The sequence below is a fragment of the Geotrypetes seraphini genome, chromosome 2 (assembly GCF_902459505.1).
Source record: "Geotrypetes seraphini chromosome 2, aGeoSer1.1, whole genome shotgun sequence".
In the NCBI taxonomy this organism is placed as follows: Eukaryota; Metazoa; Chordata; class Amphibia; order Gymnophiona; family Dermophiidae; genus Geotrypetes; species Geotrypetes seraphini.
The window spans coordinates 509,478,646-509,493,923 of record NC_047085.1 but is presented as its reverse complement, the minus strand read 5'-3'; the positions used below and the strand labels follow the sequence as shown (position 1 = coordinate 509,493,923).

At 44.8% G+C, this 15,278-nt stretch overlaps 1 protein-coding gene across 1 annotated transcript in view; it reads left to right on the top strand.

Annotated features, from left to right (window-relative positions):
- LOC117354625 (zinc finger protein 493-like) overlaps window positions 1-15,278 on the top strand; it is a 106,537-nt gene that overhangs the window by 20,049 nt on the left and 71,210 nt on the right. Inside the window, exon 3 of the mRNA XM_033932433.1 lies at window positions 10,358-10,477. Within this exon, the coding sequence (XP_033788324.1) occupies window positions 10,358-10,477 (120 nt within the window). The remainder of the gene's footprint in view (window positions 1-10,357; window positions 10,478-15,278) is intronic.

Here is a 15,278-nt window from a genome sequence, read left to right as displayed (position 1 = left end):
TTCCAATAAAAACGGTTGGTTTTATTAGAAATGTAATGATTTAACTATTTTCTAATTTGATTGTAAATTTTACCAAAAACATGTATAGACTCTTTGGGAATACACACCGAGTCTTGACACAGTTAACAGTTTTAAGAAGTTTATCTTTTTTTTTACTCAGGATACATTTGACATGTTATGTGAATAATACATTTAAAATATATTGTGTAACTGAATCAAATTCTTCCTAAATTCATTAAATTGAATGAAATCATTAAAACATTATAAATTGCCAATAAATTGAAATGAAAACCAAAGGATTGTGAATCAAATTGATTCTCTGACAATACAAAGATTCCAACCTTTAAAAATGATGTTACATAGTTCAGGCAACTTTATAAAGAGTTTTTAGATACTAAAATCTTGTTATTAAGGTTTAATTGATGTGCTGGCACTTTAAAGAAATTCTTTGGTTTTGTGCAGCAGTTTGGGCACTCGGGCTCAAAAAGGTTAGCCATCACTGCCCTAGGGCGTTGCCCAAGTCTCAGCCCCCTGCGGCTGCTAAGCCTTCCCCGTCTTTTTGACGGGATGCGCGGATGGGGCTGGCCTCCTCCGCACCGCTGTCCGGCCTTCTTCCCATTGGGGACCGTCTCAGAGCCTTTTATCTTCATTGGGAGGCCGTCACGTCGGACGCATGGGTCCTTGGCATGATCTCATCCGGGTACTCTCTAAACCTCCCGACAACCCTCCCAGTGCGTGTCCTCCCAATCGGGCGCAGTTTTCCCTCCTTCTCTCGGAGGCTCGAGATCTTCTCCGCCTGCGGGCAGTGGAGGTGGTTCCTCCCAGTCAACAGGGGCGGGGTTTTTACTCCCGTTACTTCTTGGTACCAAAGAAGATGGGGGACCTGCGCCCGATTCTGGACTTGAGACGCCTCAACAAATTCCTTGTGCGGGAAAAGTTTCGGATGCTTTCCCTTCCGATCCTTTATCCCTTGCTGGACGAGGGCAATTGGCTCTGCTCCCTCGATCTGAAGGAGGCCTACACACATGTTCCGGTGCATCCCGCTTATCGCCGGTTCCTGCGCTTCCAGGTGGGAGAGTATCATATGCAGTATCGGGTCCTCCCCTTTGGTCTGGCCTCGTCCCCTCGAGTCTTCACGAAGTGCTTAGTGGTTGTCGCAGCGGCCTTGTGGTCCTGGGGTCTTCAGGTATTTCCCTACCTGGACGACTGGCTGGTCAAGGCACCGTCCAGGGAGGGGGTTATCTCAGCGACCTGACAGACTATTATCTTCCTTCAGAGTTTGGGGTTCGAGGTAAACTTTCCAAAGTCCCAGCTATGCCCCTCTCAGTCCTTGCAGTTCATCGGGGCCGTGCTGGACACGGTTCACCTTCGTGCCTTCCTTCCTCCTCCTCAATTGGAGGCGCTGGTCAGTCTGAGTCAGCAGGTTTCGCGGCGGGACTCGGTCTGGGCGAAACGCATGATGACTCTGCTGGGCCATATGGCTTCTAACGTCCATGTCACGCCGTTTGCTCGACTGCATCTGCGGATACCTCATTGGACGTTGGCCTCTCAGTGGCGTCAGGATCGTGATCCGATATCCGCTCCCGTGATGGTGACTCCTTATTTGAGACGATCGCTCCGTTGGTGGGCCAACTCTTCCAATCTTTCCAAGGGTTTGCTCTTTCTTGCCCCTTCACACCACAAGGTCCTCACCACAGACTCTTCGGAGTACGCTTGGGGGGCTCATCTGGACGGGCTACATACCCAGGGGATGTGGTCAGCGGAGGACCGTCGCTGTCACATCAACGTCTTGGAGCTTCGGGCCATTTATCTGGCAGCTGTGGCTTACCGACACCTGCTTCACGACCGGGTGGTTCTGGTCTGGACAGACAATCAGGTGGCGATGTATTATGTGAACAACCAAGGGGGGACGGGATCCTGGTCCCTGTGTGAAGAGGCTCTTCGTCTTTGGGAGTGGGCGATTTCCCAAAACATCTTCCTTCGAGCGGTTTACATTCAGGGGGAGCGGAACTGTCTGGCAGACAAACTCAGCCGCCTTCTCCAGCTCCACGAGTGGTCGCTGCATTCTCGAGTCTTGCAACAGGTGTACGAGCGGTGGGGGACTCCTCAGATAGATCTGTTCGCCTCCCCCATCAATCACAAGCTGCCTCTCTTTTGTTCCAGGATGTATTCCCCGGATCGTCTCGAGGCCGACGCCTTCCTCCTCGATTGGGAGGGGAAGTTCCTTTCCGCGTTTCCGCCTTTTCCTCTGATTCTGCGGACGCTTGTACATCTCAAGTCGACGCGAGCCACTCTGATCTTGATTGCTCCTCGGTGGCCTCGTCAGCCTTGGTTCTCCCTGCTTCTTCAACTCAGTGTCAGGGAGCCTCTACTTCTACCTGTTTTTCCCTCTCTGCTATCTCAGAGTCGGGGTTCACTTTTGCATCCCAATCTGCAGTCTCTACATCTGACTGCTTGGTTCCTTTCCCCCTGACTTCTTTTCCTTTGTCTCAGTCTGTCAGGGAGGTGTTGGAGGCTTCTCGTAAAGTCTCGACTAGGCTCTGCTATTCTCAGAAGTGGATGAGGTTCTCGTCCTGGTGTTCCTCTCATCATCTGGATCCTGTGTCTGTTCCTGTCTCTTCGGTTTTGGAATATTTGCTTCATTTATCTCATTCTGGCCTAAAGACCAATTCCATTCGTGTTGTGGCCGGGCCAGACCCCATGTAGGTGGGAAACCCCGGCTCGGATCACAGGTAAGATTTTTAGGAGCGCCTTTTATATGGTTGGTCAAGGAAAACCCGGAGACTGGACTTTTCGCAAAACTTCACCAGGTTTATTAATGTGCAAAACAAAACATCACTGTGTGCACCCTTGTCACAGTGCACAGTCGTTGAGTTCACCGTATATTACATAAGTCCCAGGCACGCTGGATGTGCCTTGACCTGTGACTGTCAATCTTCCTCAGTGCATTGAAATCATACACAAAAAAAAACAGGAAACAAAATGCTTCTGCAGCTTCTTCACTGCCTCCGTAGCGTCCCCTCTCAGGACTAAGACTTCTCCCAACCCAAGCTGGTTTACTCATTCACAGCTGAGCACAACAGGTGTCAGCCAGCTTTCCCCTATACTTTGTAGAAGAAAAAAAAACGTTTTTGGCTTTTATTATTTTTCCTCTCTCTCTCCTAGTCCCTCCCTTTGAAGGACGTTCACAACCTGAACCCAGGTTGTGCAGGCAATCCTCCCTTATGCTAAAGGTCTTATCGCCCACCCGAACATGCCTCTAACATGCAGAATTTTAATTCAAAGGGCACTTAAGAGAACTGAGGTTCAAGGAATTATTTTGGCATTACTTAATTAGGCACTGCTGCCATGCCTTTTCCAGCTCAAGACTCCATGTCCATGTCTTCCTCAAGCATGTATTCTCCAGAGCCTTCCTCACTGAGCATTTCCCAGGCTGGCTCCAGGGGATTAGGGCTCTCTATGAAGTCCTGCACTTCTGCTGGTTCTTCCCATCCCCCTCTTTGAATATCTGCCAGCCCTCTCAAATCATTTTCCCCTTCAGGAACACCTTCTAGCTCCTCACCCCAAAATGTGCTAGGAAAGTTATGGTACTTCCCTGGAGGTAATCTCTCTCCCCTGGTGGGCTGGTGTCCTGAAAGCTTTCTTGGCTGGCTGGTGGAAGAAGGTAGATAGCAGCTATCTTGGTTTGCTGCTGGGCTCCTACAATCAGGAACAGGTGAGCCTCCTCCTCCTCCCTGATTACTCTGCCTTCTGCCTATTTGAGGTTTGCATGGTTGCAGGGCTCGGTGACCAGCTCCACCCCCTTCTCTCTGGATTTCTCTAACCTGGGGAAAGGAGTAATAGGGACTGGCTTGGGGTTTCAGTACCCTCCCTTCCTGAATTCTGGGCTGGCTCCACCCCGGCTTTTCCCCCAGGTTCTTTGGTTGTGTTACCCTGCTGTTTTTATCAGGAGAAATAGGCTTTAGTTTAGAGCTTACAGCCTTAAGGGCAGTATTTCTGACTGGACCCACAGTCTTTTTACCTGTGACAGGAGCTTCCCTGTCACAGTGTGCATCTTAGTGCGATCGCTGCCTTCCATCAGCACTTGGACGGAAAGTCTCTTTCCCTTCATCCTTTGGTTTCTCGTTTCATGAGAGGTCTCTTGAATGTCCATCCTCCTCTCAAACCTCCTCCTATGGTTTGGGATCTTAATGTGGTTCTGGCTCAACTTATGAAACCTCCGAGGTTGGCTTCTTTGCTGGCTATGTGAACTGGAGACCACGAGGAGGGGAAGCGCCCTCTAGTGGAGCAGGAAGGCACACATGCGTGGTGCAGCTCAGCAAACTTGAATCTTCAATCAAGTTTGCTTGAAAAGCTGTCCGCGTCGGGGCTCCATAGATGACGTCACCCACATGTGAGAATATATGCCTGCTGTCCCTGGATAACACCTGTTACGGTAAGTAACTGTGCTTTTTGCGTGATGTTTCGCTCTTTCCATCACATGATTAGGGTATCCTAATGGTTAAGGGGCTGGAGGAGTTGCCGTACAGTGAGAGATTAGAGAAACTAGGCCTCTTCGCCCTTGAAAAGAGGAGACTGAGAGGGACATGATAGAAACATTCACGATAATGAAGGAATAGACTTAGTAGATAAAGACAGATTGTTCACCATCTCCAAGGTAGAGAGAACGAGAGGGCACTCTCTAAAGTTAAAAGTTAAAGAGCAATGGTCATATCACACTTGGAATACTGTTTTCAACATTGGTCTCCCAACCTAAAGAAGGATATAAAACTGCTGGAGAGGGTGCAGAGACAAGCAACGAAGCTAATAAAAGGTAGAGTTACTGCGACAGATTGAATTTTGAACTCATCAATTTCTGAACAGTTTCTTCTAATCCTTACCATTTGAGAAAACTGCAAGCTCTCTTTGAGTTTCTTCAGATGGCAGCTGTCATATTTCAAAAGTGTGGTCTTATCGGTATTTTTTGGATAAACCTTTGTAACAAAGGCATTTTCAACTTGACTGATGTCCACATTTTAAAAATTCTGGAGGCCGCACCTTCAAAAACATATAAAAAGGATGGAGTCAGTCCAGAGGAAGGCTACTAAAATGGTATGTGGTCTTCGTGATAAGGTGTATGGGGACAGACTTAAAGATCTCAATCTGTATACTTTGGAGGACAGGTGGGAGAGGGGAGATATGATAGAGACGTATAAATATCTACGTAATATAAATGCGCATGAGACTTTTTCATTTGAAAGGAAACTCTGCAATGAGTGGGCATAGGATGAAGTTAAGAATTGATAGTCTCCAGAGTAATCTGAGGAAATACATTTTTATGGAAAGGGTGGTAGATGCGTGGAACAGTCCCCCGGAAGAGGTGGTGGAAACAGAGACTGTGTCTGAATTCAAGAGGGCCTGGGATTTCTCAGAGAGAGAAAGAGATAATAGTTACTGTGGATGGGTAGACTAGATGGGCCATTTGGCCTTTATCTGCAGTCACGTTTCTATTACAAATAAAAAGGCACCCAATGGGTCGGTGGTGTCTGGAGGATGTTAAAAAGAATTTCGTTAATTTTTACCAATAAAGGACATTGTGATGTAAATATGCAGTCTTTTTTCAAGGGCTCCAACTCTCCACTGTGAGTCAGGAACAGAGGGATCTTCTGAATGCTCCTATGCAAGGGCTAGAAATCCAAAGGGCAATTAAAGCTCTGAAACTTACTAAAGTGCCTGGCCCAGATGGTCTATAAGAATTTGTGTACCAAAGTGGGAGGACCCTTCCAGGCTCTCTGTAACGCCCTCTGTTCCCCTAGAATACCTCCACACAGGCTTACTCATGCCACTATTGTGATTCTACTCAAACCCTGCAGATCAGCTGGGCTCCTATCGTGTTATATCTTTATTAAATCAGGACATCAAAATGTTTGCTGCTATCTTGACTGCCAGGTTGGGTACTGTCTTGCTGCCTTTGGTTCACTTGGATCAAGCCAGTTTTGCGCCCGGGAGCTACCCTTCTGTTAATGTTCGTGCCCTCTCAGTGTTAACAACATCCAGGGTTACTGAGCAAATGCACCTCTAAGTCAAGACTTACAGGTTCCAGATATCAATAATTGATCCTCTAAACCTCGCAGATGATATGGTGATATTTCTGGGTGATATGGTACGGGGTGTCTCCCTAATTAGTAACTCTTATACATCACTGTGGGGCATTCTCAGGTTTGTGGTTCAACTTTGAGAAATCGGAGGCTTTGGTGCTATCCCCTGGGTGTGTGTCCCAAGGTGATTCGTCCTTTCCCAAGTTATTCCCCGAAAGATTGGCTACGTGATTGGCTGGGCCGTTGTATGCTAATTGCCACAGAATGATGTTAGAGGAAATGTAAATGTTGAAACTCTAAAGCTGCTGCTTGGAGAGACGATCAGGAGGTGCTAAAGGGTGCTCTTCTCTCCCTGGACACAAAAGAATGTTATATTTGACTTACCTTGATATAAATAAACTCAAATATCTTCTTATTGTAGCACATCCTTTTGTGTCCAAACTATTTGAAATAGCAGGCGAAAATCCTCTCTTATTCTCGATAGGAACTCTCATCTTGGGAAACTAATATCCAAGGAAATAGCAGCTGCCTTGGATAGGATCCTTCTTCCACTTTCTGAAAAGTTCTCTTTTAGCTCTAATAGCTTCCTTCATGTATCTCATTAACCACACCAGCTGCTGTTTGGTCTTCCTTCCTCCTTTTTTAATACATGGAATATATCTACTCTGGGCTTCCAGGATGGTATTTTTGAATAACATACACACATGATGTAAATTTTTGACCTTTGCAGCTGCCCCTCTTAAGTTTCTTTTTTACCATTCTGTTCATGTTATCATAGTCTCCTTTTTTAAAATTAAATGCTGTTGTATTAGATTTTCTGTGTGAACTTATTCCAGATATTGTATCAAATCTGATTGCTAAGATCACGGTTATCAAGTGGCCCCGGCACCATTAACTCCCACACCAATTCATGCTTTCCACCAAGAACTAGGTCTAGAATTGCTTCATTTCTTGTTAGTTCCTGAACCAGCTCCTTCATAAAAAAAGACCTTAATTTCATCTAGGAATTTTATCTCCCTTGGATGCCCTGATGCTACATTTACCCAGTCAATATCGGGGTAGTAGCACGCATAAAATCCTTCTCCAACATCAAATCTCAAATGAGTCAATCTTCTTTCTGTTCTCAAGATGCCCCCCACCGACACTACAGATCACCAGCAGGAAGGTGCCCAATCCCTCCTGCTAGAAGATGACCCCCCTTCCGCACCCTCCCCCGTGCTAACAGCCCCCAAACCTCCCCCCACCAAACTAACCTTTAATTGTTGGCCAGACCGGGTCTTGCCCGTTCAGCCGGCAGGCCCGCCTCGTCGAAATGAGGCGGGCCCGCCCCTTCCCGGCCCATCCCACGAAGCCTAAGGCCTGATTGGCTCTAGGCGCATGGGCCAATCAGGCCTTAGGCTTAGTGGGGATGGGCGGACCCGCTATGCCTAAGGCCTGATTGGTCCAGGCTTCTAGAGCCTGGGCCAATCAGGCCTTAGGCTTTGAGGGATGGGCGGGAAGGGGCAGGCCCGCCTCATTTCGACGAGGCGGGCCTGCCGGCTGGACGTGCAAGACTCGTCTGGCCAACAATTAAAGGTTAGTTTGGTGGGGGGGGAGGTTTGGGGGCTGTTAGCGCGAGGGGGGTGCGGAGGGGGGCATCTTCCAGCAGGAGGGATTGGGCACCTTCCTGCTGGTGATCGGTAGTGTCAGGGGGAGTGGGGGCATCTTCCGGCAGGAGGGGTTGGGCACCCTCCTGCCGGCAATCGGACAGGCGGCCACGGCCGCTATACTTATAGCAGCAGAGAGATCCCTTGCCGCGATAAGTATAGCGGCCGCGTCTATAGCTTTCACATCCATAATTGACCACTGAGAAAATGAGTGTATGGTCAAGTCTGATCTTCATTTGGAGTGTTGTTTCCTTGCCTTTTAATATTTTGTTGAGAGCCTAAACTGCAGAGTTTTTCTTCCTGTTAGTTGCTTCTTTGTTTACGACAGAGCCCAGGAGATTGAAATCCTTTACAACTTCTTTTCTAATCTTGACTAAAATGCTTTTTATCATTTAAAAATCCTAAGAGATACTCAAAAGGTTACACTATTGCCTAAACTGACTTAGCTGAAAAAGCAGAGTACTGAACTAAAAAGGTAAAAGAGAAGGACAATGAAAGAACCTACTGAAGCTCATGTTATTACTTGACGGAGACTCCAATAGATGCACAATGCCAGGCAGAGCTCTGGGTTTCTGTCCCAGAAATATCTAAGAAAAAGAACAATTTCAATTAAAGCATTAAATTATATAGAGTTTGGGCAGACTGCATGGACCATTCGGGTCTTTATTAGGATTTTGTTCACACCACAGCATCGAAACCGCCTTAGCCTCCATCGTGGACCACATTTCTCACATCCTCAACTCAGGGAACCAGGCATTGATTCTACAATTTAACCTGAGCAGCGCCTTTGATCTAGTGGACCACGACATACTCTTGAGCTGTCTGGATGCCTTAGGTATCTCAGGCCAAGTACTAAACTGGTTCAAAGGCTTCCTAAAAAACTGCTCTACTCACAATCATGGACCAATCCCTGTGGCGTTCCCCAAGGCTCCCCTCTTGCCCAACATATACATGGCCCCCCTAGGCCAAAAACTTTCAAAACTGAACCTCAAAGCCTACATATATGTGGATGACATCACTAACGTCATCCCAATCTCTACCATCTCAACAGAAACCCGACTCTTCATCTCATCAGTCATTGACCAGGTAACACTCTGGACCAAAAACTTCAAACTCAAATTAAACCCAGAAAAAACCAAATTCTTTATGGCCACTCCAACAAGGAAGCTCATTGACTCGTCAATCAACCTTAATGGAAAAAACTTCCCAATTGACCCCACCATAAATTCCTAGGTTTCACCCTTGACCAACAACTAACATAGGAAGCCCACACCAATATTTTAATCAAAAATTGTTTCAACCTTCTATGGAAACTATGCATGCTAAAACCCTACTTTGACTCCACATCATTCAGACTACTAGTACAAACATTAATCCTCAGATCACTGGATTACTGCAACATAATCTACCTTGGATCCCACAAAAAAACTTTAAAAGACTGAGAATGATCCAAAACACGGTGGTACAATTGATCTTCGGACTAAAAACATCAGACCACATCACCCCATATTTCAAAAAACTCCATTGGCTACCAATCGAGGCTAGAATTATCTTCAAATTCGGGTGCCTATGTTACAAGACATTATTTGGCACCTCACGCACCTATCTTCTGAGACACTTTCTCCTACAGGACAAATCCCACCTCTCTCGCAGACCATTACTATTCACTTTCCCTAATCTCAAGGGATGTCAATTCAAAACATTCCTCGATAGGACACTATCCTTCCAAGCTGGCATCTGGGACAACACCCTAAGTAACCTCCTTCTGAATTCATCGACATACCAATCTTTCAGAAAAGCAATGAAAACTCACCTATTCAACAAATTTGTTTGAACTGCCTTCCTTCAAAACCTGACTATCTCACCTCCAACTTTTCCAATCTCTCCTCACTTACCTACCCCTCTTTTTCCACCCAATCCCTGATACTCATGTACAAGCTGCAACCCTGTAGGTATAGCTCTTACTGCACCTTGTAATCACTTTGTTTGCTGCAATACTGTTTTGAACTGAAAAGGTATGATGGGATATAAATAAAGCAGGTAAGATATTCCCATGGAGTTTTTCTTCCCTTTAGCAGATCTTCACTCAGCACCACAAATGAACGCCATCAATGATATTGGGGATAGGATGTGGGTTACAAAACAATCAAGAAATACCCAGATTTAGAATTGAAAAGAAATCCTTATGCTTTGGTTTAAGGTAATCTCTGAAACGGCTGATTTTTACTGTAGGAAAGAGTTTTCTGGGACATACAAAGTTAATTTTCCCTTCCTTCTCGATCTTTGTGTTCATATCGGTCTGAAGTACATTATCTAGGCATTTGTTTCATTTTATTCCAGATGTTCTGGATTAGATGAAGACCTGTTTTTATATAAAGGATAAGGAAGCTCACACATATTGAAATAAGCCTGATCTCAATATACAACACTATCAAGATGATGAGTAAAGAGGGTTTATGTGATTTTACTGAGATTTGCAGGGTCTAAAACTCTTCCACTAACTGAGGGTTTGAGTATTCTTGTTTTTTTGAAGTTGGTGAAATTCTTTATGCTGGAGATTGTGTTAAGTCTTGAAATTCAGGGAATGCAACAATATATACTTTTCGGAGACCTAATGCAGTTTTCTTTCCCCAGGAACAGGATCTCCTCCCATCACTCCTGATATTATATCCCACATTGAATGGGGGGAAGAGCCGTACATCAGGGAAGAGCCAGGATCAGAGGAAAGAGAACCTGGGAGAAGCAGCTGCTCAGGTGAGTGCAGTTATAAGAGGGATGGGGTAAAACTGCTGAGACAAAGGGGGATAGTTGTATCCTTAATTTCCAAACCTGACTCATCTTTATCTGAGCGCGCGAGAGATACTCAGATCTTTTTATATGGGCAAAGATCTGTTTTATTTTATTTATTCAATCTATAAATCACATATTACATTACAATGTTCTCTCCAGAAATTTTTTCCAGCTGGGTGGCATGAAAAAGTAGCTGGGTGGGGCGGGATGGGGAAATTTGGTGATGGGCAAAATTAACCCCCTCTTTTACTAAGGTGCTCTAGCGTATTTTGTGTGCACAAACCCCTGCGCTACGCAGGAAAACTAATGCCAGCTCAATGCTGGCGTTTGCATCTAGCGCGCACAGCAATTCTGCAAGCGCTAAGCGCACGCTAAAACTGCTATTGCAGCTTAGTAAAAGGAGCCCTAAATGTGTACTATTTTTGTTATTATTATTTTCCAATGCTCAATATGACTTCCTTTTTTAAGGTTTGACACTTCTGCCAGAATATTTTACTAAATTTAAGAAGTATCCTATTCTAGAAGGGAATAATTAGATATTTGCCCACTTTCAAATGGTATAGATAGAGGTTTAAAAAAAGGGAAATGCGTTAATGAAGTCATTAGGTTCAATCTAGCCATTTATTTCTTCATGAATGTAAACAACTAAAAAAAAGAAATAAATATAGCTCATCCAGTCATACAAAAAATGGCTCTACAGCACCTCTAATAATGTTCTGATCATTAGGTTCCTTTCTGAGGTCTCACTGAGGATATGAAATAGATGCAATCCCCACTTCCAGACCTCTTCCACATAATTTATGGAGAGGTGTTACTGAGCCTTGAAGGAGACCTGTGCGATTGATCTTTATCTGCTACTTTTTTATTTTGCTGTAGAGCAAAGTGAAAGCTAGGGCAGAACAGTTTAGGTAAAGATGCAGGTAATAATTAGCAATGTATTAAAAATATTTTATTTTTATTTGCTTATAATGTCATTTGAAAGCTGCTTGATATTAATACAACTTTAAATTAATTCTTTATAGTGTGTGTGGGGGTGGGTGGGTGGGTGGGAACAACATCTACATCAACAGTAAAGTTAGAATAGGGTCATTAAATCCAGTGGCGTACCTAGTATATATGACAGCCAGTGCTGATCATTTTTTTAACAACCCCCTCCTCTATATAAAAAATATATTTTTAGTAGTAATCCATGAGTCACACAACAAGGGTGAACCTAGGAAAAGGCAGCATCTTAAACACTGCAGTGAGCACTAGAAAACCAACACATGCAATGTAAAACTAAACAAGCCAGATCCTGCACAGTCAATTGATCCTGTACAGTCATTGCTAACAGAAAGCCATATCCTTTTCATACACACAGACAGATACACCCTCGCCCAATATGGAATAACCACTAACTAAAAATAGAACTGTGTAGACAAAAGTTATACTGAACCAAAAAACCAGACTCTGCATACAATGCAACACCACAGAAACAGTGACACTTCCTCTAATACTGTGCAAAATATAAAGACAGTAGATGTAAATTTGAAAAAAAACTGCTACATAACAATCACCACTTTACAAATTAACAAATAGAAATAAAACAAATAATGAGAAATAAGAAAATACCATTTTTTTGGACTAATCCATTTTTCAATTAGCTTTCAGAGGCCAAATCTTTCTTCAAGACGGTACAGCAGGGGTGCCCACACTTTTTTGCAAGTTACTTTTTAAAATGGCCAAGTCAAAATGATCTACAAACAATAAAATTTTTAAAAACACAAAGCACACTGTCAAGAAAGCAGCTTTTGTTCCTGCCACATCGGGGAAGCAGAGAAAAAGTAGACAACCATCACGGCCCAAAACAGAGTGCCAGGGGCAGCTGCTCTTCTTGCTCCTGCCTGCCTGCTAATACAGCCGAGAAGAGGGAAAGCTGAAGAGTAGGGGGGAGGAGGCCAGGCAAGAGATCACTTCTCTCCCGCAGCCAAAAGTGGCCTTTTCAGAGAGGCCCCGACACGGCAGCTGCCCCGGAGTTTTCCCTCTGCGCCCGTTTCCAATAGGACACATCACGGCAGAGGGAAAGCTTCAGGGCAGCTGCCATGCCAGGGCACCAATTTAGGAGTTTAGCAAAAAAAAGTTTGGACTGCTGCCTCCCCCCGGATCTGTTGCTGTTTGCTCCCCCACTAACGCCGGCCCTAGGCACCTGCCTCCTGGGCCTACCCTTTAATCCGCTCTTATCCACAACCTGCGAAGACCAACTTTTGCCCAGAATTCCTTCCATATTCAACTTCAACCTAAGTCAGAATTTTTTTTGGGGGAGGGGGGAAATCTTGGATCCATTGTTTGCTTGAATATAATCTGTTTGTAGATGTGGAATGACTGAAGAAAGGAATTTTTTGTTTTCGTGGCAACAATAGGGGAGTCTACTAGATGACAAAGTAATTTTGAGGTGTCGGGGCAGGGGGATGCAGACTTGATGGTTTAAAAAAAAAAGTCCCCCTTCTTGTCAATGCTGAGTCAATCATTCATGCATGCATAAGGTGACCATACGTCCCGAGGACAGTCCCATTTTTGGACCGACCGTCCCATTGTCCCGACCCACATAAGGGCATAGGAAGGAGGCACAAAGGACACAGGACGGAGGCACTAGGCTAGGGGTAGGGAACTCCGGTCCTCGAAAGCCATATTCCAGTCGGGTTTTCAGGATTTCCCCAATGAATATGCATTGAAAGCAGTGCATGCAAATAGATCTCATGCATATTCATTGGGGAAATCCTGAAAACCCGACTTGAATACGGCTCTCGAGGACCGGAGTTCCCTACCCCTGCTAGGGGCACTAAAGACATAGGAAGGAGGGACACTAAGGACATGGGAATGAGGCCATTATGAATTAATAAGATATTATGTGTACATGAAAAATGAATGAAAGAAACTGGGGACGGGGTTAGGGTGGGATTGGGGCGGAGCAAGGGCAGGATTGGGGGCGGGACTGACAATTAATAGACGTCCCCTTTTGATGAAAAAAAAATGGTCAGGTTAGTCAAGGCAGATGACTTTAAAATATGCAATGTCACCTCAGGGTGGTAGATGCAAAGAACAGTTTCCCAGAAGAGGTGATGGAAATAAGAGACTTTGTCTGAATTCAAAAAAGTGTGGGATAGGCACATGGGATCTCAGAGAGGAAGAGATAATGGTTACAGTGGATGGGCCATTTGGCCTTTATCTGCCATCATATTTCCATACAGAGGCCCAGTTGTAGGAAGGCTTATGGCCCCTTCTAGCATGGGTGTCCATGCAAGTGCCTTGTTTCAATCCCACTAATACCAGCACTGCTAATTGGACAAAATACTTTTGAATATTAAATCATGCTATATATCTATGGTATATAATGCTGCATGTATAATTAAAGTATTTTCCAAAAGTTATTTACTTAGATAAATGGGGTAGTTGAAAACACCCACTGCAAGTAAAATAATATATTGATGATTCTTTGGCTATCGAGATCTATTGCTTTGCTTTAACTGTTGGTGGTCTTTATTGCCCCTCAGAAGAGACCTTGGTTAACTGCTCACTGGCCCTAAAAGCAACCTCTACTATCCCCGCAATTAATGCTGTTTCCCTAAAAGACTTCCATTTTTCTGATCTAAATTCATCTTAATTAAGCTAAAACCCAGATCCTAACGCCCACTATCTGCATTACTCAAACGACGAAGAACCAGCTCTGATCCAAACGCCTTTTAGCTTCCTTTCGGTTGTGACCTCTTTTCTTTACACCGGAAGTAATTGCGGTTGCGTGGTGCTAAGAAGCTTGAAGTTTAGGTGAACGGGAATTATGGCGATTTGTTTGTTCCCGGGGCATATTCTGCTGAAGGGAGCAATTTCTTTTCTTGTTATATATAGTGTGGAGAATTTGGAGATCTATGGTGTCCCAGTTTTTCCTAGTCTGTTTTCGAGCCGGTCTAATGTTTGTAATAGTGTCTGTTTTTAGGTAGAGTTGTTGATGTTTGATTACTGGCATTTACATTTATTATGAAAAGAAACTTTTATTCAAAACCAACCAAGCGGGTATTGAACATTGTACTTTTGCTTAAAAAACAGCAGTACATAATGCGTGCCGGCTTCCCTTCTCTTCTCTCTCTCTCCCCCCCCCCCACCCCACCCCCCGGAAAGTAAATTCCGGTTTCGGAGGGAAGAGAAGGGAAGCCGGCACGCACACTTTAGAGCCCCGAAGCATGAGTTCGCTACAAGCGATCTCCAAGCTGGTGAGAGGAGGGGTTTAAAAAAAAAAAAAATGTTGAGCAGCGACAGCAGCAGCAGGATTCAAGATAGATGACAGCTGGGCGGTCATCTAAATTAGCTGGGCGGAGCGCCCGGCTAAAAGGCCCTAGGGAGAACACTGACATTACATGCTGCAAACCTCTCCCACAAAACCCACATTAAAGGCTACAAACTGTGTATTCTACAAGTGATGCTATTTCCCCTTTAGCAACCAACTAACAAAACTAGGGTCACCTGTGTTGTTCCTTCACGGTGACCCCTACTTCTGGTACAGGAAACTGAAAGAAGACAGTCGCATCCCCCAACCCCCCATTTGTGCTCAGTCAGAAATTTAAGAAATAGCTGTGGGCTCTATGTGGAAGTTTGTCCCATACTGGCAACCTGATTTGTTGCAATGTCCTCCAAGCCCTGGAAGATCCCTTTTTTTGCATCCAGCCATTCCCATTTCATTATTTCTCCAAAGTGTAAGTGAGGGCAGCTGTGGCTTTCTCCAGTATTTTAATGT